We start from the raw sequence: 27,923 nt of genomic DNA on the forward strand, positions 1-27,923 counted from the left end.
AATATTGACAAGACCAGGGGTTGGTAAGTATGTGAACCAAATGGAACTCTCATACATTACTGGTGAGAACTAAAAATGGGGATCAATTTGGCAATTTTGTGTAAGAGTAAGCATATGGCTAACATTACTGAACAACCCCACTCTGATTGCATGGGAGGATTGAAAACTTACGTTCTGGAATAATGGATTTTATACTTATGTGATAATTTTTTCAGAAATGCTTACATAAATATGATCATATCAAGTTTTCCAGACAAAATAGTTTTCCTTTATTTCACTTGAGAATACATTCTTGATTGAATTGATACATTTCTTAATGGCTATATGATCTGCTTTGATTCTACTTGTGACCATGTACCTGAGGATATTGGAAAGACTGGATAGAATAATGATAGGGGTAATGCAGGGAGAAGCATGGATTCTGTGGGAGCTCCTTTTTTAATGTGTGCAACATGTTTGCAATCTCTTGAAAAAGGTAAAAATTCACTACTGAGAAAAGACATTAAGTTATTCCCTTAAGACATATTCTTTGCAACATGAATTCATTATCCTATAATGACAATGATAAAGCAGTCAACCTATTGTGTGACAAGGATCTAAATTTGTAAAAATGTAAATGACACAAATTGACCTTTTTCCTATCATATAAACTTTTAGTTTCTCTACAAAGCCAGCATGCTGATTTAAAACACCTTTAAGGTTTGGGTGAAGCTGTGATATTTCAAATTCCACTGGGAATTTCTTTTACATTGTTCCAGATTTCTAAGAACAAAAGTAATTTTGGACTGTCTATGTTTACTGCCAGCATGGAACTTTTTAAAACAACATCTACTATATTTTCATAGGCAAAAAAGTAATATTTCCTAGTGCTGAGAATAGTGTTCAGCTCATAGACGATGTCTGTGAATAATAACAAATGAGTGAATAAATACACAACTTCTGGAGTATTCATAATTCTTAATTATGTAAACTTACATGATGTAGAGTAGAAATAAAATGGACTATTCATGTAATGAAGGGAGAGGGAAGGGGAGGAAGAAAAATACTAACAACAAGGCTGAAACCTAAAACTTGATTAACTTTTTTAAGTGATTGATAACACACTGATTTTGAGAAAATGTTTATCTGCTGCTGCTAAGTCGCTTCAGTTGTGTCCGACTCTGTGCGACCCCATAGATGGCAGCCCACCAGGCTCCCCCGTCCCTGGGATTCTCCAGGCAAGAACACTGGAGTGGGTTGCCATTTCCTTCTCCAATGCATGAAAGTGAAAAGTGAAAGTGAAGTCGCTCAGTCATGTCCGACTCTTCGCGACCCCATGGTCTGCAGCCTACCAGGCTCCTCCGTCCATGGGATTTTCCAGGCAAGAGTACTGGAGTGGGGTGCCATTGCCTTCTCCAGAAAATGTTTATCTAGGAAGAGCCAAATAATGAAAACTTAAGAATAGTCTTCTAAAAGTGGTCACACCACAGGAACAAATTTCAAATTTGCATGAATTGAACTTAAAAGACTATAGCACAATTTTAGAAAAGAAAAAAAAGAAAATTTTCTTTCTCTAAAGAAAAATTCCCAGACTCATGGTCACTAGGATGTATACATATTGGTAAAATTTCCATGTAAAAATGAAAATTCAGTCAGTCCCCTAAACAAATTTGCTCCTAGTTAGAAACATCTGTATATTAACAAAATGAGGATAATATTTCATTTCTTGCTACGACAGAATAACACAAACTATAGCAATATAAATTGTCCATACATCTAAAGTATATTTGAATACATATCTGAATACATTTGATAATGGATGCATAACCAGACTTCCTTTTTATAAACTGGTTCTCCAGGACCTGTATACTATTTTAGAACTGTTTGACCTCTTGTTCTGGGACCATGAGAAAACACACATTAGTTCTATCCACTTGTTGCCCCCTTGTAAGTAAGAGGACAACTTTGAATGTTCATGTTTATTACCTTCTATTTTTTTAGAAGAGGAAGCAAAAGTTTTTCAGTTCAGTTGCTCAGGCGTGGCCGACTCTTTGCAACCCCATGAACTGCAGCACGCCAGGCCTCCCTGTCCATTACCAACTCCCAGAGTTTACTCAAACTCATGTCAATTCAGTAGGTGATGCCATTCAACCATCTCATCCTCTGTCTTCCCTTTCTCCTCTCTCCTTCAATCTTTCACAGCATCAGGGTCTTTTCAAATGAGTCAGCTCTTTGCATCAGGTGGCCAAAGTATTGGAGTTTCAGCTTCAACATCAGTTCTTTCAATGAACACCCAGGACTGATCTCTTTTAGGATGGACTGGTTGGATCTCCTTGTAGTCCAAGGGACTCTCAAGAGTATTCTCCAACACCACAGTTCAAAAGCATTAATTCTTCAGTGCTCAGCTTTCTTTCTTTCTTTTTTTTAAATATAAATTTATTTATTTTAATTGGAGGCTAATTACTTTAAAATATTGTATAAGCTTTCTTTATAATCCAACTCTCACATCCATACATGACCACTGGAAAAACCATAGTCTTGACTAGATGGACCTTTGTTGGCAAAGTAATGTCTCTGCTTTTTAATATGCTGTCTAGGTTCGTCATAACTTTCCTTCCAAGGAGTTAACTGTCTTTTTATTTCATGGCTGCAGTCACCATCTGCAGTGATTTTGGAGCCCCCCAAAATAAAGTCTGCCACTGTTTCCACTGTTTCTCTATCTATTTGCTATGAAGTGATGGGACTAGGTGCCATGATCTTTGTTCTCTGAATGTTGAACTTTAAGCCAACTTTTTCACTCTCCTCTGTCACTTTCATCAAGAACCTCTTTAGTTCTTCCTCACTTTCTGCCATAAGGGTGGTGTCATCTGCATATCTGAGGTTATTGATATTTCTCCCAGCAATCTTGATTCCAGCTTGGGCTTCCTCCAGCCCAGTGTTTCTCATGACGTACTCTGCATATAAGTTAAATAAGCAGGGTGATGATATACAGCCTTGATGTACTCCTTTTCCTATTTGGAACCAGTCTGTTGTTCCATGCCCAGTTCTAACTGTTGCTTCCTGACCTGCATACAGATTTCTCAAGAGGCAGGTCAGGTGGTCTGGTATTCCCATTTATTTCAGAATTTTACACAGTTTATTGGGATCCACACAGTCAAAGGCTATGGTATAGTCAATAAAACAGAAATAGATGTTTTATCAGTTCCCCCAAATGTTTTATGCTCTAGAGAAAAATATTACTCTTATCATAGAAAGGGAGATGTGGAACTGATTACAGATGCATGTTGATAGAAATAACCTTCATATCAAGTTGGAAGTGCTGGTAGACAGAGATCAGCCACATTCTACCATGTGACAATGTTTCTGTTATTGCCTTGCACTGTGATTTAAGTGTTGCATTTTTTCCCCTAGCTGTTCAGGTATTTGTCTCCCAAAATAGATGAGATGTGTTTTGATATCAGCATTGTGCTTTGCACATCTTTCCATCTGCAATGGTACTTTGCACAAAAGATTCTCAAATACAGGCTGATTAACTGAAGGATAGAGAAATCTAAACTCACAAGACATTATTTCCCAAATTCCCCCACCTTCTTGCCACATTTCAGTGACACTAGGTTATGTTTTTGCTTACTATTTTTCATAAATCAATGTCTTTTAAATCTAGCTTGTGCTTGTGCTTAGTCACTAATTCATGTCCTCCTCTTGCAACCCCATGGACTGTAGTCCACCAGGCTCCTCTGTCCATGGAATTCTCCAGGCAAGAACACTGGAGTGGGTTGCCATGCCCTCATCCAGGGGATCTTCCCAACCCAGGAATCAAACCCATGTCTCCCGCATTGCAGGTGGATGCTTTACCATATGAGCCACGAGGGAAGCCCAAGCCGTCAGGAAGCCCTTAAATCTAACTAGTTTATTTAATAAACTTAATAAAAGTATTAAACCCAGAAAATAAGTTTCATTTTTCATAATAGAAGAAAACCATAAAGTAAATACAGTGAAGTCACAACAATGTTATCAAGTTTTCATCATACGTTATTGTCTACCAGAGGTGTAAAGCTTGCTGGTACTCCTCTTGAGAAAGTAGGTTAGCGAATTGCAGAATGTGGATAAAGACACATTACAGATAAACTGAGACTTATCTTTAATATGATTGGATGAGCTAGTCTGAAATGAGGAAAACTTTCTAATTATAGATTTCAGTATCATTTAACGCTGTGCATAAATGACACTTAAAACGGCTTTGGAAAAAAAAACAAAAAAAAAAACAAAAAAAAAAAACGGCTTTGGGTACTAGCAGCTAGTGGCTCAGACTTTGGGAAACACTGATATAAAGTGATCTTAGTAAGACATAGGATCTTGATTCAAAATGATGCTAATTTGAATTTGCAGTATACCTTGAAACACTGTAGTAAGTGACATTTATTTGACTTGCTTGAGAGCAGTTACCAACATGCTGTTTATTTAGAAAAGGAAGTCCATGTAGCTCTGTCACACACTTGCAGTAGCTCTTCATCCAGGCTGCACCTTAGAGTTAGTGAATATCATTGCTGCCATCTCATCCTAGTCTAATTAAATTAGTATCTTAAGCGGTAAGCTTTCAGCACTGTTATTTTTTTAAGCCCTCTGGGTAATTTTAACATGCTGCCAGAATAAGAACAATTGGTCTGTATTCAGTATCAGACATTCAGTCTAGGCTGGACATTTCACATTCCTGGTGAATGACAGTCATCATATAAATGAAGAAATTCAGAGTATTTCCTTCTTAAACTATTTTTTGAGGGTAAATAATTATATTCTTCTCTGATATTAACTTTATAGTTTGCTATCTTCTGTGGTTAAAATCGGTCTTGGATGTCAGTAGTCAGAAAATAGCAAAAAAGGCAAACTTCACGTGTGTTTCTAGAGTGAGGGAGAGTGGCCCCCAAAGTTGCAGTGGCCTCATTTGTCACCATGTGGTCACAGTCCAATAACAATGCAAGTATAGTGTCTAAGTTCTGCCACCGTGTAGAAAAATTTTTACTGCATAAGAGCAACATACTTGGAACTCCACTTCAGCTAACTGCCTTCAAAAAATTCTGCATTGGTGTATAGTGTACAGGATGAGTTTTGTCCAAATAATTCAGGTTTTGAAGACGGCTTCCTATTTGCGGCAAAGTGTACACAAGCAAGAACGTGAGAATATTGTTTTTCCTTCTAGTGTATTTTTCATTTTAGTTATTGTAGTCTTCATCTCTTTAGTTTTTCTTCATATTTTCTCTTTGTTAAAAACTTATAACTTCCCATTCTCTGTATCCATTCTTCTGAATTCTTTGATCATCTTCAGATCATTTTTCTTTACTCTTTCTCCAATAGAATGCCTGTCTCCATTTCACTTAGTTTTTCTGGGGTTTTATCCTGTTCCTTCATCTGTTGCCTCATTTTGTCTAAGTTGCTGTTTATATTTTTATTTCTGTGGTAGAATAGTTCAGTTTCTTGACCTTGGAGAAATCCTATGAGTCCCAGCAGAGCAGTCCCCGTGGTCACCCAAGCTATACACTTTAGGAGTTTCCCCTAAGAGGTCTGCTTGGGTCCTTCTGCTGTGGCATCTGACTATGCGGATGGTCTGGTAGGCTTAGTTGGTCCCGAGTCTGGGTGGTTGTCAAGCCCAGCTTTGTTCAGATGCTGCTGGGCTATTTAGACTTTAGGCAGCCTGTCTGCTGATGGGTGGGGCCGTGCTCCTGCCCCGTTAGTTGTTTGGCCTGGGGCATCCCAGCACTGGCACCCATAGGCTTCCGGGTAGGGCCAGATCTTGGTCCTAATGAGTCGATACGGCAGCTGCTGTGTTTCTGCAATACATCTGATGCCAGCCTCTATGTCCCCAAAGTGAGCCATAGCTCATACCAGGAGACTTTCCAAGACCAGGTTAGGTCTGGCCCATGCTCCTAACAAATTACTGATCTTGCCCTTGGGTTCCAGTGTGCATGAGGTTTTTGTGTGCACCGTTAGAGTGAACTCTTGTTTTCCTTAGTCCTTAGTGAAGTGAAGTGAAGTCACTCAGTCGTGTCCAACTCTTTGCGACCCCATGGACTGTAGCCTACCAGGCTCCTCAGTCCATGGAATTTTCCAGGCAAGAGTGCTGGAATGGGTTGCCATTTCCTTCTCCAGGGGATCTTCCTGACCCAGGGATTAAACCCTGGTCTCCCGCATTGCGGGCAGACGCTTTACCATCTGAGCCACCAGGGAAGTCCTGTGAGGCTCCTGCAGTTAAGCCCTGCTGGCTTTCAAAGCCACATGCTCTGTTGGGCTTGTCTTCCACCTACTAGAACACCGGGTTGTGGAACCTGACCTGGGGCTCATAACTCTCACTCCTGTGGAAGAATCTCTCCAATACAATTATTTTCCACTTTGTGGATTTGATTATATTGTGAGTCCACCCCTCCTACCCATCTCACTGTAGTTCTTTCTTTATGTCTTCAGTTGGAGAAGATCTTTTCTGGTAGGATCTAGTCTTTTTTTTTCTGTTTATTTTTTAAATTATGATAGTATAATAATACATTTACACAAGACTTGGAAAATACAGAACAAAGTTACAGATAGTTCCATTATAGTACTTATTTTTTAAATAGATAAGTTAAAATTTTTAGTTGGAGTTTCAATATAAGACCCTCAAAAATGAATAGAATGAAAATACAGAAAAGTAGAAGGATGTAGTAGACCTGAAAAGCACCATGATAGTTTCCAGTCTTTTTCAGCCATGGTTGTTCTGCAGAGAGTTATGGTTTTGGTGTGCTTGTGAGACTACTAAATTTTTCAGATTTGTTTTGCTGCACATAGCAGTAGTTCACTAATTTGTATTGTATAACACTTCACTATGTAAATATGCCATATTTTATTTGTGCATTCTACTATTTGATATATGAATTTCTATTATCAATAATGCAACTATGAACATTCTTATCTATTCTTGTACCAGATACATTATGCATTTCTTTTTGGATTAAATATAGTAATAAACTTTCTCGGCAATAGGATACATATGTGTTCATCATTAGCAGATAATGCCACAATGTTTTCCTTTCAGCTGTGCATGAGTCCTAGATGGTCCATATTCTCTCACTTTAATTTAACAAATAAACAACAGCAGCAACAGCAAATCACAGTGAGGGGGCTAGCCCAAAGAAAATGGACTTTAATAATAAGCCTAGAATATGACCTGACATGGACTTTTTTTTTTCTGTTTACACCTTCTGTTCCTAGTGAGTGCTATGGTTGTCTTCTCCATATTTTCTGTCCTTATCTTAAATATCCCAATTTTCATTTGGTTTCTGAAGTCCATATGTCATTGGGGATGACGATTTCATCTTTGATACTAGTGGAAGGATATATAATTACACCAAAATAATGAACATAGTCCCATCCTTTAGCTATAGATTTGGTTTCTTATGTATAAATTCATATGTATTCAGGCTAGTGATTCACAAAATGAGAACTTCTAGGGACTTTTAGAAAACTAAATATCTAGAAGAGTTTCTCTCTTTTCATGGATGTACATAAGAATGCATAGAGGAAAGTTTTTGTTAGCATCTTCTGATCATACAGGCTTTCCTTGTGGCTCAGCTGGTAAAGAATCCGCCTGCAATGCGGGAGACCTGGGTTCGATCCCTGGGTTGGGAAGATCCCCTGGAGAAGGGAACAGCTACCTACTCCAGTATTTTGGCCTGGAGAATTTCATGGACTGTATAGTCAATGGGGTCACAAACAGTCGGACATGACTGAGCAAGTTTCATTTCAGTTCTGATCATACAGTTAAGCCATCTTTGGGTTGAAGCTCATACCATGGAGGACAGAAGGACAATATAGAAAGAATCCAAGTTGTTAAATACATAGATGAGAAGCTGAATTGAAGCACCAGGAAGCTTATACTACACTAGGTTTAAAATTATATATCCCTCCCAATTTAGTCTGAATATTCTGATGCTGTTTGCTATTTAGTCACTAAGTTGTTTACAACTCTTTGTGACCCCATGGACTTCAGCCCATCAGGCTCTTCTGTCCATGAAATTTCCCAGACAAGACTACTGGAGTGGGTTGCCATTTCCTTCTCCTGGGGATCTCCCTGGCCCAGGGATTGAGCCTGCATCTCCTGCTTGGCAGATGGATTCTTTACCACTGAGTCACCTGGGAAGCCCAAATATTCTGATACTTGCAATAAAATTCATCTTTGCTAGTAAAACCCCTCAGTCATTTATTTGATATAGGTCTTCAGCAATTGTTAATAAACAGCTTGCAATTTTACATTGGAATATACACATCTGATAGTTGACTTAGTCAAATAAACACATTTACCAACAGCTGCTGCTGCTGCTAAGTTGCTTCAGTCGTGTCTGACTCTGTGCGACCCCATAGACGGCAGCCCACCAGGCTTCCCCATCCCTGGGATTCTCCAGGCAAGAATACTGGAGTGGGTTGCCATTTCCTTCTCCAATGCATGAAAGTGAATGAAAGTGAAGTCTCTCAGTTGTGCCTGACTCTTAGCGACCCCATGGACTGCAGCCTTACCAGGCTCCTCCATCTGACCTAATTACAAGACCACTATGAGGTACCATTTCACACCAGTCAGAATGGCTGCAATCCAAAAGTCTACAAATAATAAATGTTGGAGAGGGTGTGGAGAAAAGGGAACACTCTTTCACTGTTGGTGGGAATGCAAACTAGTACAGCCACTATGGAGAACAGTGTGGAGATTCCTTAAAAAACTGGAAATAGAACTGCCTTATGATCCAGCAATCCCACTGCTGGGCATACACACTGAGGAAACCAGAACACGTGTACCCCAATGTTCATCGCAGCACCGTTTATAATAGCCAGGACATGGAAGCAACCTAGATGTCCATCAGCAGATGAATGGATAAGAAAGCTGTGGTACATATACACAATGGAGTATTACTCAGCCATTAAAAAGAATTCATTTGAATCAGTTCTAATGAGGTGGATGAAACTGGAGCCTATTATACAGAGTGAAGTAAGCCAGAAGGAAAAACACCAATACAGTATACTAATGCATATATATGGAATTTAGAAAGATGATAACAATAACCCTGTGTACGAGACAGCAAAAGAGACACTGATGTATAGAACAGTCTTATGGACTCTGTGGGAGAGGGAGAGGGTGGGAAGATTTGGGAGAATGGCATTGAAACATGTAAAATATCATGTATGAAACGAGATGCCAGTCCAGGTTCAATGCATGATACTGGATGCTTGGGGCTAGTGCACTGGGACGACCCAGAGGGATGGTATGGGGAGGGAGGAGGGAGGAGGGTTCAGGATGGGGAGCACATGTATACCTGTGATGGATTCATTTTGATATTTGGCAAAACTCATACAATTATGTAAAGTTTAAAAATAAAATAAAATTTTTAAAAAAATTGAAAAAAATATTGAGCATGGTATGAGCTAATGGGGCGTCACTGTAAGTAGAACAATTCATCAGAATTGATCCTTAGACATACCCCTACCCTTACTCTAGCCTCTGTGCATGTATATACTCACATACACACCTGTGCATAGAGCACCCTTCCTGAAAGGTTCTGCACAGGTTCTTACGTCTCCTCCCTAGGAGATACAGAATTCCATTGGCCACTAAAGGCCGCATATGAAAGAGCAGCTTGTGCCCCGGTTCTCCTTCTCACTAAACCACAGTGTTTCTCAAGAATCCCTTATCCTTCAGGGATGTACAGAATGAAGTCTCCTCCTCCTATGATCAGATTCTAAGTCCCCTCCACCCCCTGAGGATATATACTTACCTAGCATAGCTGCTCCTACACTTTATACCCAAGTCCACCTTTTGCAGTAGCTGGAGGATGGTCTTTGAAATAAACTTATGCCTTAACACTGCAGCATGCACTGCTTTCCAAGTCATGAAAGAACTTAGAGAGTAAGTTGATCACATCCATTAAGTTAAATTACAAGCTCCACTTTTATTCCTCAGTGTGAGAAGATCAAATCATTGGTATCTGCAATGGCAAGTTTATGAAATTTGAATGTTCTTAACTTTGTGCTGAAGGTGCCATACTCTTATTGAACTCAGGCATAAGCGAATTTATTGTCCTAAGGGAAAATGAGCTTGAACACCCGTTTGTTTTAGTTGATCTTACTTTCTGATAAGTGTAAAATCGCAGATTCTTTGGCCCCATTTCCTTTCTCAAACCCTCACAGCATAATGGTTAAACATTTTGGTTTTGGCAAACTAAACGACTATTGGCAAATATCACTGTTTTTCTTCATCTGTAAAATGGAGATATTTATAGGAGTATCAGGGTTTTAGAGGTCAAAGTGGGAGAATGTATGTGAAGTCCTTAAAGTTTATGTGTAGAACATGGTGAATACATAACAATAGCCATTGTTGGTATTATTTATCTTAGGAAAACTAGTCAGAAAAAAATGATTCTTTTCATAAGTTTTAATTGTAAATTTCATATGCACTCATAGAATTTGTAGTTTAGTAGTGGAAACAGACAATATGCGAATCGGTAAATACCCATTGTGACAAACGCTGTGAAGCAGTCGAAGGACTGATGAGAAGAGACGAAGGATCAGGTGGGTGACAAAGGCAGAGGAAACAGTAAGGAATGACCCCTACTGATACCGAGAAGGTGATTTTTGTGTTGAAAATTGAAAGCTTATAAGGAATAAGCACTTTGGGAGGTGGAGAGAAGAGATTTTAGGCAGAGAAAGAAAAATATATATCCTGTATTTATGATGCCAAATACCAATGGATGTGAAGATACCCAAGTGAGAAAACAAATGTTTTTATTGTTTCTCATCCAAATGTGTGCTGATATACTGCCCTAAGCAAGTACAATGACTAGATTTTTCTTCCTACAAAACTGAGAGCTTGATTGAATCTGTGAAAATATGAAATACTTGGATTAAAATTTAAAAGTGTATAAACTTCATGATTATCTTCACAGTGTCAAGTATCCAAAATAAGTACCAACATTCAGATATTTAAGACCTACTGTCTAATTGAGAACAACCTTTCATCTCTTCACTATTTATTTTTTTGTCACTTTTTTCTTAAATTGATTTTTCTCATTATAAATATAAACTCATTACACTCAAATCATGCATGTAACTGTAGAGATGAAAATTAAAAGTAATATTCTAATTTATACCAGAGAATTTCAGTTGGAAAAGCTAAAGTAGGAAGTTGGAAATCTGTGCTTTTTTAAAGGGCCTACCTCAACACACCACACACACACACACACACACACACAAGGGTAAGCACCCCAGGTTCACTCTGTGACTGAGATTCTCAACTTTTGATATGCATGTGAACCATTTGAAGATCTGTTAAAATAAAGATTCTGATTCAGGAATCCAGGTTGGCCAAGGGTTCTCCATCTCTAGAAATTTCCCAGGAAATTCTCATGCTGTTGGTTCAAGGCTCTTGATTGGATGGCTTTCTAACAGGTTGTTTTTTTTTTTAAAGTTTTCAAAGATGAAAACTTCACAACCTTTTCTGGCACTGTCTTTTAGGACTTATCACTCAGACTACAAAAAAAAAAAGTGTTTTTCATTATGGTAAGAGTAATGTTAATTTCAGTCCTTTTCCTCTGCAAGATTATATTCAGTTTATAAAGGGTACAAGAAGAAATAATCATTTCCGTAGGCCATTACATTTAGGTAGGTGCCTTGAGCTAGAAGTTCAAGTTTGCTCTCAGCACACACAACTGTTAATCAGTTTTCTTGCATCATTATCAATTTATTTCTGCCCAGGTGTTTTCATGGAGTTCACAGTACCACAGAATGCCTTATCTAATTGTCATTATTACTAGAGCTCCCATCTATAAGTGAGGTGACCTTAACAGCAGAGAATTCTGGAGAAACAGCCAATTTTGAATGAGAGAGGTTCTTTTTTCTTTTTTTTTTAAACAAATCTGGAAACAATCCCAGATTATTCATCAGCCCCGTTAATTTAGACCTCAGCTGGGAACACACTAAAGAATAAAAACTTCATTTATTTATAATGTAGGGGTTCATTATTTTTCTTCCTGGATAACATCTGTTTTTAGTTCTTCTCAGCCCATATTAGATCAAAGCCTGGAAGTGGTGTCTGAAGATTCAGGTTTTAGTTATGAGGTTGAAACTTTTTATATAAATCTACTTTCAGGGCTATGTGTCAGGTACTCTCCTAAGCACTTAATAAGCATTATCTTGAAAGTGTTAGTCACTCAGTCAGATCCAGCTCTTTGAGACCCCATGGACTGTAGCCCACCAGGCCTCTCTGTCCATGGGATTCTCCAGTCAAGAATGCTGGAGTGGGTTACCATTTCCTTCTCCAGGGGATCTTCCCAATCCAGGGATTGAACCTGGGTCTCCTGCAATGCAGGCAGATTCTTTACTGCCCGAGCCACCAGGGAAGCAAGTGTTATCTTGCACAAAAAATGTGATAGAATAATAGTATTAACTCTATTTTAAAGATGAGAACTTTGTGAAGCTTAGCAAGATTAAATCATTTGCCCAAGGTCATAAAAGAGTAAGTGACAGGCAAGATATGAAGCCAGAAGTCAAACCTGGTACTTTCTGAGTATATGCTCTTAATTTCTCTACTCCACTTTACCTCTTTGTGGCTAAGTAGGCATCCTGAATTATGACCAAATCTGTCACTGACACTTTCACCTGAGATAATCTATTTGATTACTATTTTGGCATCCAATAGATGATGACTCCAAGAGAATTACTAGGTGAAATTCTAGAAAGTAGTATTCCTTTAAAGAAGTATCCCTTTTCTTTTCACTTAATGTATTTTTCCTCCTGGTTTTCCAGAAAATAGTAATAAAGGTAACATGGCACCATCATACTTGGATTATTTATTTGCTAGTATGAATACGTACTGTGAATAAACATAGCTATTTAATATATATTTCCTTTCCTTGAAGAAACTTTGAGAGGGTACATTTTTTCAGAGAGGAAAGAGGGAGTGAGAGAGAGAAGCTTCAGGGGGAAGGAAGCAAGAGGTTGAGATTCTTTAGAAAATGCACTTTTGCCTGAACAAATTAAACAGTGATAAAATTTCATAATGATGACATCCAACATCCAGTGGGTCAACTACATTCTTTCCTCAATGAGTTATGAGAGGGATTTGAAATTTTCTTTATCAGATAACTTTTTTTTTTCTTCTTAAACTAGTAAGATTCAGGTCATAGGATTAGAACTCTATTACGCAGGGTTCATCAGTGCTCTAGAGAAATGATGAATTGAGGCTTAAGAGGAATTTTCCTAGCAGACAGCTGCTCTCTGCCTGCACTGAAGTAGTTTTGAGTGCTGGCTGAAGCTTTGTCCAGCCCCTCACACATACCCTCTGTGGGTGATCTATGAAATTCAAATTTGGTTTAACTTCTTATGCTAACTGAAGTGCAAGATTTAAGATTGGCTATGTTAGGTTTCACGGGAGTGTGTGACTCAGTTTTTATGTTTCCTTTTGTAAAGCTTTGAAGGGATAAAAAGATTACTCACCAAGTTGATGCATGCCAGTGATTACTTTTAAAACTTCATCTCCCATCCTCATTCTCAAACAAAATTAATCACAAAATCAGCTTTCACTTACCATCTTTAGTCATCTATCTGTCTATACATACAAATATATATCTGTATATATATATATTGACAATTGAGTATAATACATGGTTTAAGAACATGATGTATATTCAGGATAATGTGACAGTGATTTGATTTCTGACAAGATTCACTCTTACCATATCTTTAAGCAAATAAACTGAAGATGAGGATCGGTATGAGAAAGTATTTTGTAATTTTTAATTTCACCATAAACATCAAAAGTAACCAATATTTACTGAGTATTGATGAAAATGAAAATGGCAAGGTTTGCACTCCCACTAGGTCTGGAAACTATGATCACCTTATGTGTATGTGTGTGCTGGGGGCAGGGGCATGGAGTTTGGGGCAAGGAGGAGACAAACTATAGGAATTTCAATATCCTTCCAAAATCAGCCTTAGCTTCGGGTTTAGTTGTGGGTTTTCTGACAGGTTTTGGCATAAAAAACTGAATCAGAATATTATGTCACTTTTTGATCATTCAAAATAGATCATTTGATTTCTATGATTATATAAATAATACATTAACCATTAGTATGAATTTCCAGCTTAGGAACTTTTACTACAATAAAGAGTATTTTAAAGTCTACAGCTACATCTTTCTTCATAGTACCAGGTTCTTAGCAATCAAGGATAAATGAACCACCCTTGCTTCCAGTGCAAGGGAGGGGAGAAAAGTACACATACACACACCCCGGGGGAAGAAAATGCAGCAAGACTGACGCTCTCCTTAGTAGTTCAGTTGAGGAGGAAGAGATTTGTCTGGTGGTGTGTGGGAGTGAATCTAATTATCAGCCTCTTATTTCATTAATAGGTTGGAACAAGTTAACTTCTCAAAGGAGAAAGAAGTAGACATTATGCCTGAACGCCTAGACTAGATTATGATCATTTAAGCATTGCTTTCAACAAAATGCTTGTGATTTTTTTCTTAATAAGTGCTTTGTGAAGTTGGGCAGGTGGACAGGAAGAACATCAACAAAAGAAAAGGCAAAGATAACTGGTAGAGCGTAGTATATTTATAGATGGGAGGACAGAGCATTCTGTAAAACCAAAGAGTACACCTGAATAGATTTTAATCTACCTCTGTGAAGTTTAATTAGCTAGACTAACCCTCGGCTGAGAATTTCCCTGCAATCCATTGTAACACACTCCCACCACCCTACTTCGTTTCTCATTTTCCACCAAAGGTCTGTGACTAAAAGTCAACTTGGATGGAGTCTATGTGATTCTTGATCAATTTTTTTTTTCTTAGCCTCACTAGACAAAAATCTGATGATGACTATGAAGATTATGCTTCTAACAAAACATGGGTCTTGACTCCAAAAGTTCCGGAGGGTGATGTCACAGTCATCTTAAACAACCTCCTGGAAGGATACGATAATAAGCTTCGACCTGATATAGGAGGTATGTTAAAGCCTCTTGTGATGTGGGTTTTATACAAACGAAGAGGCCTACCGCATTAGAACAAAGCATAAGCCTATTTCAATAACCAGAAGGATATAAATGATACTTTTACTAAATGTAAAAATAATGAATAAACTGCATTCAAGTCTGGGAGGAGATGGAGCATCGATAAGTTCAAAATGAAGAAAGATGATATTCAAACTAACTTGAGAAATAGTAATTTAAAATTTCCTAGACTGAGAGACTATAGAAAAAAAAAGTGACAGCTTCTTTATGAAGTAACACCAAAAACAAGTACACACCTACTGTATAGCATAAGGATCTCTACTCAATCTGTAATGACCTAAATGAGAATAGAATCTAAAAACGAGTGGATATATTTGTATGTATAACTGATGAACTTGGTTGTACAGCAGAAACTAACACAACATTGTAAATCAACTGTACTCCAATAAAAATTAGTTAAAAAAAGAAAGGAAGGACATACTGATTATCTATAGCTGTGTAACAAGCACAAAATCTCAGAGGTATAGAGTGATAAGCATTTATTTGCTGCTTTGCTAGGGGTGGCCTAATCTAAGGTCAGCCAGGTTGAGGCTGCTCATTTAAGAAAGCTTTACTCTCGTTTCTCCTCCTGGGACCAGCAGACTAGCTAGGAGTATCCTTCTCATGATGATAGCAAAGAATAAGAGAAAAAAAATAGAAGCTCATAAGGCTTAAGGCTGGAGAAGGCAATGGCACCCCACTCCAGTACTCTTGCCTGGAAAATCCCATGGATGGAGGAGCCTGGTGGGCTGCAGTCCATGGGGTCACCAAGAGTCGGACACGACTGAAGCGACTTAGCAGCAGCAGCAACAGCAAAGCTTAATGCTTGGAATAAGAGCTAGCACACTCACCTTTGCCCATATATTATTAACCAGTGTGAATCAAATGGTCACACTCAAAGTTCAGAGTCAGAGAAACAGCCTCACTAATGTGAAGGCAAGGATATAGGTGAAGAGTCCAATCCCCCACAGAGAATTAGAGCATGGCACTTCAAGGAAAATGGATAAAGATGAGGGAGGTGTACTTATTGAATTGAAGCCCAGAATGATGTTATGAATCCTTGTTCATTAAATATTAAATGAAAATGGAGCGCATTCATTAGACCATGGATGTAATACTACAAGATTTTTACTATCAGTCCTCTTTGACAAATAGGTGTGTATTGGGTTTCCATATGGTTTTCTCATTTGATGAGTCACGGAAGTCATTAAATCATTGAGGAAAATTGATTTTGTGTTGGCTAGAGGTGAATGAGGATAAAGTGGTCATAAAAGGAATCAACAGGGAGCAATATTTCAATAACAATTCATAATGTTGCTTTTTATGTCTACTTCATATTTCTAATGCAGTTTATTCTCTAGGTCACACAATAGTTATTTATTTTTCTATATGGGGCATGTCAGGTTACAATGCCCAAATCGATTCAAGAGCTTTAAGAAAAAAAATAATAAAAGTCATGATATATGAAGAAGGAAGAAGAAAATCTGGGCAGTACTTTCTTACTTATTCATTTTTATGTAGTCTTAAAAAGAAAATCAGTTTCAAAACTGTGCTATGCTTAGTTAATGCCTTAATGTGCTTAAAAGGAGATGTTTCTTTGAAAGCAAATAGCTAAATGTAGTGAATTAGTCACTAACTCCACATTAGTTGTGAATAAATCACTTCTAATGTAGCAAAATAAATATTTCTAGAATAACAAGGGCTAGTGTTAAAACATTATGCTTCTTCATATGCATATATTTCTATGGTTCTCTTTACAGTGAAACCAACATTAATTCACACAGACATGTATGTGAATAGCATTGGTCCAGTGAATGCTATCAATATGGTAAGTTTCTAATTGTTTATTTCATTAACAAACTAGAGAGGTAGTGTGTTATCATGGAAATAACAAAGACTATCCTTACAAAAAAATTGGAAGAGAGAGAACCTTTCATATCTTTTCTTTCCCCTCTTGTAATATAATTATTTTTAATGATTTGTATTAAAAATTAAATGTGATCATGTGTATAAAATTAATTTATGTAAAATGCTATAATCTTAAAATTCAACACTCATTGCTTATTTGGTAGGTACTGCTTACTATAAAGTAAAATATAGTGCTTTACTGTGTTTTAGAATATTCATGGTGTGGAGAGGTTATATTTCAAATCAGAATTGTTTCTCAGAGAAGAAATAGTGCATTAGATTTAACAACAAATGTAACTTTATTTTTTTTATAAAGCTTTCTATCAAAATCTGAAATAACGAATTAGCTTGGAGCAGAAGACGGTAGAGTAGAATAGAGTAGAACAATGTGATGTAATGTTAGTGATAGTATAACTTTAAAACACAATTTACCAAATAAGCAATAAGGACGCTCTGCTGAATCAGATACGAGAAACATTTATTGCTCTCAATGAGGCTGATTAAAAAAACTGTACCACCACCTGCACCCTCCATGCAAATAGGTTTGCTTGTTTAACCATGAAACAAATGGCAACATGTTTCTCAGACTGTTTAGAATTATGATGATGATTGTGAGCATCTAAGAAGAATCAGCTGTACATGTAGTTTATTTTAACACAAAACTTATGATTTCAGGAATACTGGTACCCAGAACTACTGTCCCAGGATCATAGTTTATGAAATGATGGTTTAAAGACTTTTAAAACGTGTTTGTGTTGGCCAAAATGTAGGTCAGAAATTCTTGAGTTGCTCTATCTACTGGCATAGCAGGTTCCCCTTTCATTACTTGTGGACTGCAAATATAGAATTAAATCGTAAACAAAGTGGTGTGACTTACCCCAGTGGAAATGCAGCCAGTTCCAGTGAGATACAGGGCAGGAGTGCAAGGATACAATCCAGAACAACAGAAATCAGGCAAAGGAAGAAGGTTCTAGTCTGATCCTGACAAGCTGTGTTTCTTAGGCAAAGAAATAATCTCTCTGTGGTTTCTGGTGTTTTCTTTTTTTCTTTTGATGTGTATTCTTCATCATAAATGGTGATGGGTCAAGGGGATTAGATTAGGAAATGTGGATAGTTTCTATTCTTCACCTCTCATATTCTAAGACCACTAGGGTCATGCTCTAAGAACACTAAGGGTTTTTTCCATTAATTTTCTCATGTGTATATAGATTAAAATCGAGCTGTAAAATAATACTAAATAAAATCTAAATATGACAGCCAAGCAGATCTTGGGTGTTACGGCTCCAGGTCTAATTCACATCAAACTTTCTTTTCTTTAATTAAAGTCAATCATGTACATGAGGGTAATCATCAGAGTCACGTGTCATCATAGCACTTTTTGCATATGTTTTGTGACAGATTAGCACAGTAATAAAGATTATCTTTTAATTGGTCCATTTCTTCTTGTTTAGAAAAAAAGACAATTGTAATAGTAAAAAAAAATAAAATTAGTTACCTTACACTGAGTGTTTGCCATCTGCAAGACAGGGCACAAAGTCTTTTTTGTATAGGGTGTATTCCCCTTTTCTATCTTCACACTGCTTAGGTCTTCTGGTGGCCTCAATGTATTGCGAGGCAACCTAAACTCCAGAGCTCTAGTTTAGAACTGTTTTTGAGTGTTCTGGACTTTGTTTTACTCTGTAGCAGTGGCTTTTTGAACCTGACTATTTCCTCAAAAGACAATTGGCAATGTCTGGAGATAGTTTTGGTTGTCACGACTTGGGGGTGGGATTTTTTGTTGGTGCTATTGGCACTTAGTGGGTAGAAGCTAAGAATGCTAGTAAACATCCTAAAATACACAAAATTGCCCCCACAACAAAGAATTAGCTGGCCAAAAATAACATGAGAAACTCTTCCCCATAAATACCAAATGCAAACAAGTGTATCAAGGCTATGATCTTTTGCCAGAATTCATTTACACAGGTCTATTTGTTCATAATGTATTAACTTGTCTACAAAAGATGGGTGAGTCTCCTTAGCCAAGCTTTTGCTTTCTTTTGGATCATTCAAACCCAAAGTAGCTTTGCTTGGTATTGGCAATGAAATCATAAGTGATAAATACAAACAAGTGGCCTATAATACAATCCTACTATATTAAAGATGTTCCATTTCACCTTTTTGTTTAAAACAGGAATATACAATTGATATATTTTTTGCCCAAACATGGTATGACAGACGTCTGAAATTTAACAGCACCATTAAAGTCCTCCGACTGAATAGCAACATGGTGGGGAAAATCTGGATTCCAGACACTTTCTTCAGAAATTCCAAAAAGGCAGACGCACACTGGATAACCACCCCTAATAGGATGCTGAGAATTTGGAATGATGGTCGAGTGCTCTACACTTTAAGGTACTCTTTTGGAAAAGGAAATGAGTAATTGTTGGGAATAAAACAAAGATCAATTACGTTCTCTTAGAACAAAAAGAGCTAAGATGTCGAACCTAAATCAGGATTGGCGCTTGAGCAAAATAATATGTGATGCTACAAAATTAGTTTGGTGTTTTTTTTTCTCTTATCAATGAACTTTTTCAAAGGATATAATTAAAACATTTTCTGTGACTGATGTAGGAACCCTTTTCTCACAGGGATATGAAATTTCCCTTGCTTTTATGAGATCATCTAACCTTTATACCAGTCTTGGCTTTTATGTGTATGCCCTGCTACTTTAATATATGGACACTGAAAAATAGTCATCCTTAGGAGTTGATATGCTTGGAAATGTTTCTGTTTCAAAGGAAAAAATCATTACTAAAGGAGAATTTTTGATGTGGGAATCTGTACCTCCTTTTCTTTTTAGCTGCACAATGGCATAACTAGAATGAATTCCATCTCCCAACATCTACTCCCCACTACATTGATAGGCTATTTGACTTTTTTTTTTTTTTTTTGCTATTTTTGGAATAGATATTCTCGGGGAAAACTTTAAAAGGTATCATTTATTTTCTGAACTTAAATATTAAGCCAACATTAGACAGGTTTTTGACTTAAATTAATGCCATCATCTTAGCACTTCATAATTGATACATTTAAATTTTTTATGTTGAGGTTTCTCATGGGTGAGAGTATATTATGAAGTCAACATAATAGATAAGTACACGCACTTAAGAATCAGACAAATCTGGCTTTGCTGATTAGCTCTGTATCATACTGTGCTGTGCCTAGTTGCTTCAGCTGTGTCTGACTCTGTGTGACCCTATGGACTGTAGCCTGCCAGGTACCTTTGTCCATAGGATTCTCCAGGCAAGACTACTGGAGTGGGTTGCCATGCCTTCCTCCAGGGGATCTCCCCAACCCAGGGATCAAAGCCACGTCTTCTACATCTCCTGCACTGAAAGGCGGGTTTGTTACCAATAAGGCCACCTGGGAAGCTCCTGAATCGTATTATATTATTTGTAGGTATTAGGGCAGTTCTCCAGGATTTCTACAGGAGTGGCAACAGTTGAGAATATGTACAGGACTAGAGGCAGCCATCTGGTAGCAGGGGTCTAGCTGCTAGGAGTATCCCAAAGTTTTATTTGTATGCTGAGTATGATGTTTTTACTTAGTTACATTTTTATTTAGAGGAATGAGGTGAGAATTGATGGGGATTATGGCAAAGGAGGTACCTCTACCGCCATGACATATGCCCCTACCCTAGTACGACAACTGAGCACCTTTCATTTATTTTAAACTTCTATAAAATAGAGTTAATGATTATTACTTTACAGAGTGGTAATAAGGACTAAATGGGGTGATATGCAAAGTGTTTAACTGCTGCTGCTGCTAATTCACTTCAGTCGTGTCCGACTCTGTGTGACCCCATAGACGGCAGCCCACCAGGCTCCCCCATCCCTGGAATTGTCCAGGCAAGAACACTGGACTGGGTTGACATTTCCTTCTCCAATGAACGAAAGTGAAAGTGAAGTCGCTCAGTTGTGTCCGACCCTCAGCGACCCCATGGACTGCAGCCTACCAGGCTCCTCCGTCCATGGGATTTTCCAGGCAAGAGTACTGGAGTGGGGTGCCATTGCCTTCTCTGGTGTTTAACATCAGTCAGTTCAGTTCAGTTGCTCAGTCGTGTCTGACTCTTTGCGACCCCGTGAATTGCAGCACGCCAGGCCTCCCTGTCCATCACCAACTCCCAGAGTTCACTCAAACTCACGTCCATCGAGTTGGTGATGCCATCCAGCCATATCATCCTCTGTCGTCCCCTTCTCCTCTTTCCCCCAATCCCTCGCAGCATCAGTCTTTTCCAATGAGTCAACTCTTCGCATGAGGTGGCTAAAGTACTGGAGTTTCAGCTTTAGCATCATTCCTTCCAAAGAAATCCCATCTATCTGTGTTTAACACAGAACCTAATAAAAAAGTAAGCACAAGCAGACATTTAAACTATTTGTATATATTTTCAGTAATAAATATGAATAATGTGATTCTTCTAGATCTTAGTATCCAGGATCTTGTAGCTTCAAAATATTTCATGTTAAATGCCCTTCTGAGGTATATTTTATGCCATATGTAATATTCAAGATATAAAATTCAATACTTTAAACTGGATCCATAGCTCTTGTCATCAGAGTTACATCAGTTAGTAGGAAAAACAGTCACAATTGCAAAAGAAATTCATTGCATATGTTTTGATTTCATCATGGGTTTTATTAAATTAGATGTGAGGTAAAGATTGGAATTAGAATCTAGTGGAAATCAAATTTTGTCTGCTAAATAAGAGCTCAGTCTAGCTTTTGAAGTATTAAGTAAAGTTATGCTATCTGAAGTTACTTTATCATTCCATAATATTATGGTTATTTTTTCACTTCTATTAACTTAGAGAAACACTATACAATATTTAATTATGGAAGCCACATCAAAATTATCACTCATGAGATTCATTCAAGATTTGAATGAGTTTGCTAATCTATATAAAGAGATGATTTCATTCTTATTGCTTATCTATAATGAGTTACCAATGTATATATATGTGCATAGATATATATCTGTGTAACTATCTGCAATCTGTATTATCTTCAATTTTAATAATTCCAGTTTAATTTGGAGAAATGATACTAATAAAATATCAAATTTAATTATAATTTCACTTATGAATAAAGCTTATCTTTTCTTTGAAGAGCATGTAATTACTGAGTGACAATGATAAAAACTTCCAGCTTTGGAGACACAGTCTTGAGCTCACATCTCAACCATGACACTAGCTTTGTCACTTCAGACAAGTCTAAGTACAATAAAGCCATAATAACACTTACTAAATGAGAGAAAAATTCACCTTACCTAGTGCCATGCTGACAATTAAGGGCTCAATGATGATTAGTTATATCTTAGGACCAGTAATTGCCCTATTATACCATAGAAAAATTAAATTTATGCTGAACTTTTAACATAAAAGGTTTATAAAATAAAGTTTTTTATGTTAAGATTGATATCTGTAATTATAAGAAGTATAGCTAACAAATATGGAATTTAAAATATCATCAATCTATCACCATCACAATTTAACATTATAGTCATACTTCCCCAAATGTGGTCAAAACATCTAGGACTCCTTTAAATTTTATCCCTCCTAGAGTTCTAGCCTCTTTTGGGAAAGAAAATCTGTATGTTTAATAAGCGCCTCTGGGACTCCAAGGGCTTCCCTGGTGGCTCAGAGGTTAAAAGGATCTGCCTGCAATGAGGGAGACCCAGGTTTGATCCCTGGGTCGGGAAGATCCCCTGGAGAAGGAAATAGCAATCCACTCCAATATTCTTGCCTGGAGAATCCCATTGGCAGAGGAGCCTGGTGAGCTACAGTCCACGGGGTTGTAAAGAGTGGGACATGACTGAGCGACTTCACTTTCTTTCAGGGACTCCATGGCAGACATTTTTCTGATACATCTGTGCATTTAACATCTGGCTGCTACTAGATATTCTTATACTCTTTAACATCCTATATAATTGCTTTATAGTGTTCCTTTGTAAGAACGCTTAATACTCTGTTGTGAAACACAGGTATTTTTAAACTCACATATAGTAATTTAAATATAACAGCTAACAAGTACTTACACGCAGAAGGTTCTGCTGTAATTATCAGATAAGTTCTGAGAATTATCTGCATTCATTTACATGCAAACAGTAAATGAGCTTAAGTTCTTAAAAGAGTTTGTTCTATTAAGTAAGTTAAGTGAATTCACTGAGCAATCCCATGTGTGCAGTTAATTTGCCAAAAAAAATATGGGATAATAAGTACTGAATAAGTGAAATTGAGGTCAGTGAGAATTTATTGTTTAGTCTGGGAAAATAAATGGACATTAAGTCTTACACAATTTTATCCTGGACTTCAGTGAGGATCACCTTGTATTATCAGTAAGAATGGGTGAGATACTGTCCAGGAATAAAAATGAATGGTCATTAGAAAGTGCTAATACATATTTAAAATTTTTTAAACTGTCTAAAACCTTTGTATCATATCTTTCTATTTAGACTGACAATTGATGCTGAGTGCCAGTTACAGTTGCACAATTTTCCAATGGATGAACATTCCTGCCCCCTGGAATTCTCCAGTTGTAAGTAATTACTCATTCTATATTCTGTATCCCCTCTCACCAGTAGTCTTTCTCACTGCGATACCAATTCATTGGGAAACTTAGAGAACGCAAAATTGCATTATGCAGTGTTGTTGACTTTGAAGATTCTGATAATCCCTTTCATCATTAAAAAAGGGATCTATTTTATCAGAAATTACAAATAGACTGCATTGGGGCATAAACTTGGAATAAATTGGCAGTGGGTTCCTGAATGACTGTGTTGGGAAGGATTGTAAAGCCTGGCCTTGTCTCAATAGAAAGAGGTGCTGCAATTGATGGGGTTGCAAAGAGTCAGACATGACTGAGTGACTGAACTGAACTGAACTGAATATCACTCCCTCCATGGACCCAGAAAAGATTAGCAGGATATTTGTTAGTTGTTTTCTCCCTATGTTGGCTTCCCCGGTGGCTAAGATAGTAAAGAATCTGCCTTCAGTGCAGGAGACTTTGGTTTGATCCCTGGGTTGGGAAGATACTCTGGAGAAGGGAATGGCTACCCACTCCAGCATTCTTGCCTGGAGAATTTCATGGACTAAGGAACCCAGAGGGCTACAGACCACGGAGTTGCAAAGAGTTGAACATGACTGAGCAAATGAACAAAAACAGCAAAATAACAAAATTGAAAATTACATCCTCCATCTGGAGTTCTAGTAATATCTAAAACTAGTTATCTGCCAGTGAGCAAAAGACTGATTTGGGGGTCATGTGAAAGTGAAAGTCGCTCAGTCATGTCCAACTCTTTGTGACCCCATGGACTGTCCATGGAATTCTCTAGGCCAGAATACTGGAGTGGGTAGCCTATCCCTTCTCTAGGGGATCTTCCTGACCCAGGAATCGAACCAGGGTCTCCTGCATTGCAGGCAGATTCTTAACCAACCAAGCCATCAGGGAAGCCCTATTGGGTTCAGTTAAAATCCCAAACCCAACACTATAGATTTGAACAAATTACTAAATCTCTCAATGAGTCCACAACACAGGTGTCCATAGAGATTATAAGACCTGCCTCACCTCAATATTGTTTTGTTCATATAATATATGTAAAAAGCCTATGCTACCTCACACATAATAAGATTCAATCAGTAGCTGTATTATTTTATTATTATTATTATCATGAGATAATAGCCAATAGCAAGAAGATCCTTGATGATTCTAGAAGGAATTAAGCTTTAGTAACCTTCATAGGTATTTCCTGCCTAAATCAAAAACAAGCCTCATTTTTTCCCACATTTGCCTGACTATTTGTTCTGTATTCATGTTAGATTGCTTACCTCCTCCTTATTTCTGAACTGTCAATTGTGTATATTGTGTAGAATGAAAAAGTATGAATTTAAAAATTTAATGTATGTACAATTTATCAGCCAGGGAGTAATGGAGATGCCTAAAAAGAAACTGAATCATAATAACAATACTTTCAAAAAAAGATTAGAAAAATAATCACCTGTTTTGACAAACATTTCCAGAGGGAAACAAAAAACAAAACAAAAAAAGCAAAAAAAAAGGGCACCAAAGAAAAAATTCATTGTATATTCTATATATATTGAGAAAAGTTCTCATTATAAATCTTATTTCATATGTTTTACCTTGTCCAAGGATAGACTATTTTTAAGTGAAAACTCTCCTAAGGCTTAGGATATGGTATTTATTTTCTTTTAATTTTCCAACTGAGACTACTCCTCTCCTGAGTTAGATAAAACTTAAGAAACAGTGATCTCTATGCCATCAGGTTGCTGATTGACAATTGTCTTCTGAGCCCAAAATCAACTTAGTATTACTTATTGCTATCAAAACAATTCAATCACCAACATATTCTCCATAGGAAGTTCCTTAATATTATCAGGAATAATATTATTATATTAATATTCCTTAAATTCTCAGTTTTCATCACATCCTGCCCTACCACCCGCCACTGCCCTCTCAATAGCAACCTGCTTTCTTTCTTTCTTTTAAATTAATTAATATAGTGGACAAAAAGTTGGACCAAAACCAAAGAATAAAAGAGACAAGGGATTTTATTCCAAGGAGTCAATCACCTTCCATAATCAAAACTTACCTTTCCACAGAATTATTAGAAGATATACAGTGGAGAAGATTTCTAGTTTTATGGGCTATCTATTTTACTTGAGTTTACCCTACACTTTACTTAATTGTAATTTTTATCCATTCAACAAATACATATTGAAAAGCAATTCCACAAAATAAGTACAATCACCCCCATGTAAGTATACCCATAGGTGAACAAATAACTTAGGAGAAAAATTAAGAAACTTGTCTAGGTTATTATGGAAAAGGTAAGCAAGGAAAAGGTACTATTGATCACTACATTATCCATGTAACATTTGTTTCATGATTGCCTTCTGTTGTTTTGGCTGAACATGACTGAACCTTAAAGAATCGATATAGTTCTCATAGGTATCTTCCCCTTGGCATTTCTACTTACTACTTTTAGTTATAGTTGTATATAAAAAGAAGCCTCAACAAATTGAGTGTGAGAATAATATAAATAGTTGAAGTAGGTATCTTCCCCTTGGCATTTCTACTTACTACTTTTAGTTATAGTTGTATATTAAAAAGAAGCCTCAACAAATTGAGTGTGAGAATAATATAAATAGTTGAAGTAATTTTTTCCTTCTACTCCAAGGACATGCCCTGGACAGGGATTTGAATCTGCTTTCCTTCCACCCAGGTACTGAACCTGTGGCTTCTGCCACATCTCATGCATAGCAAGCATATTCTTTACCACTGAGCCATCGGGGACATCCTAGATACTTCTTCTTCCATTATTTTCTATTTCTACATGACTCAAAATCTCACCCTTTTGAGTCCCTTTCACTGTAAATATTATCTTGCATATGTAGTGAGAGGAGAGTGAAAAAGTTGTCTTAAAGCTCAACACTCATGGCATCTGGTCCCATCACTTCATGGGAAATAGATGGGGAAACAGTGGAAACAGAAGCTGACTTTATTATTCTGGGCTCCAAAATCACTGAAGATGGTGATTGCAGCTATGAAATTAAAAGATGCTTATTCCTTGAAAGGAAAGTTATGACCAACCTAGACAGCATATTAAGAAGCAGAGACATTACTTTGTCAACAAAGGTCCGTCTAGTCAAGGCTATGGTTTTTCCAGTGGTCATGCATGGATGTGAGAGTTGGACTGTGAAGAAAGCTGAGTGCCGAAGAATTGATGCTTTTGAACTGTGGTGTTGGAGAAGACTGTTGAGAGTCCCTTGGACTGCAAGGAGATCCAACCAGTCCATCCTAAAGGAAATCAGTCCTGGGTGTTCATTGGAAGGACTGATGCTGAAGCTAAAACTCTAATACTTTGGCTACCTGATGCAAAGCACTGATTCATTTGAAAACACCCTGATGCTGGGAAAGATTGAGGGCAGGAGAAGAAGGGGACAACAGAAGATGAGATGGTTGGATGACATTACCGACTCAATGGACATGGGTTTGAGTGAACTCTGGGAGTTGGTGATGGACAGGGAGGCCTGGCATACTGCAGTTCATGGGGTTGCAAAGAGTCAGACATGATGAGCCACTGCTGAACTGAACTGATAGTATATAGTATTTATTATATGCTATTTATATCTTACCCCAGACAATATGAAGTATTCATATAGTATATACAAACTCTGTTTAGTATACCTTATACTCAGTTTACATGCTTTTCACGGGTAATTTTGACCTCATGATTTTAAAATCTGATTTCCCAGTTAGGATATATTTTTTCTCTCCTGTAATGTGGTGTTGGAGAAGACTCTTGAGAATCCCTTGGACTGCAATGAGATCCAACCAGTCCATCCTAAAGGAAATCAGTCCTAAATATTCATTGGAAGGACTGATGTTGAAGCTGAAATTCCAATACTTTGGCCACCTGATGTGAAGAGCTAACTCATTTGAAAAGACCATGATGCTGGGAAAGATTGAAGGCAGGAGAAGAAGGGGATGACAGAGGATGAGATGGTTGGGTGGTATCACTGACTCAATGGACATGAGTTTGAGCTCTGGGTGTTGGTGATGGACAGGGAAGCCTGACATGTTGCAGTCCATAGGGTCACAAATAGTTGACACGACTGAGTGACTGAACTGAACTGAATGCTCTTTAATACAGGATCATCATCCAAGTCACAACTATTTCTTTGGTTATTTCCCTCAGTGTGTTGTTCATAGAAAGTGGTTGCTACGTATATTCATTTTTAATAATTTTAAATATGTTTCCTATCTCATGGCAGATGGCTATCCACGTGAAGAAATTGTCTATCAGTGGAAGCGTAGTTCTGTTGAAGTGGGTGACACAAGGTCTTGGAGACTTTATCAATTTTCATTTGTTGGACTGAGAAATACCACTGAAGTAGTGAAGACGACTTCTGGTAAGATGCACTTGAAAATAAT

The 27,923-nt window shown here is 37.4% G+C and overlaps 1 protein-coding gene across 2 annotated transcripts in view; it reads left to right on the forward strand.

The window, feature by feature from the left end:
- GABRG2 (gamma-aminobutyric acid type A receptor subunit gamma2) overlaps positions 1-27,923 on the forward strand; it is a 130,328-nt gene that overhangs the window by 14,249 nt on the left and 88,156 nt on the right. For both annotated transcript variants that reach the window (XM_061424256.1, XM_061424257.1), the window contains exons 2-6: positions 14,831-14,982; positions 16,788-16,855; positions 19,106-19,326; positions 23,425-23,507; positions 27,764-27,901. In XM_061424256.1, coding sequence (XP_061280240.1) covers positions 14,831-14,982; positions 16,788-16,855; positions 19,106-19,326; positions 23,425-23,507; positions 27,764-27,901 — 662 coding nt within the window. The remainder of the gene's footprint in view (positions 1-14,830; positions 14,983-16,787; positions 16,856-19,105; positions 19,327-23,424; positions 23,508-27,763; positions 27,902-27,923) is intronic.

This window comes from Bos javanicus, chromosome 7 (genome assembly GCF_032452875.1).
Source record: "Bos javanicus breed banteng chromosome 7, ARS-OSU_banteng_1.0, whole genome shotgun sequence".
Classification (NCBI taxonomy): Eukaryota; Metazoa; Chordata; class Mammalia; order Artiodactyla; family Bovidae; genus Bos; species Bos javanicus.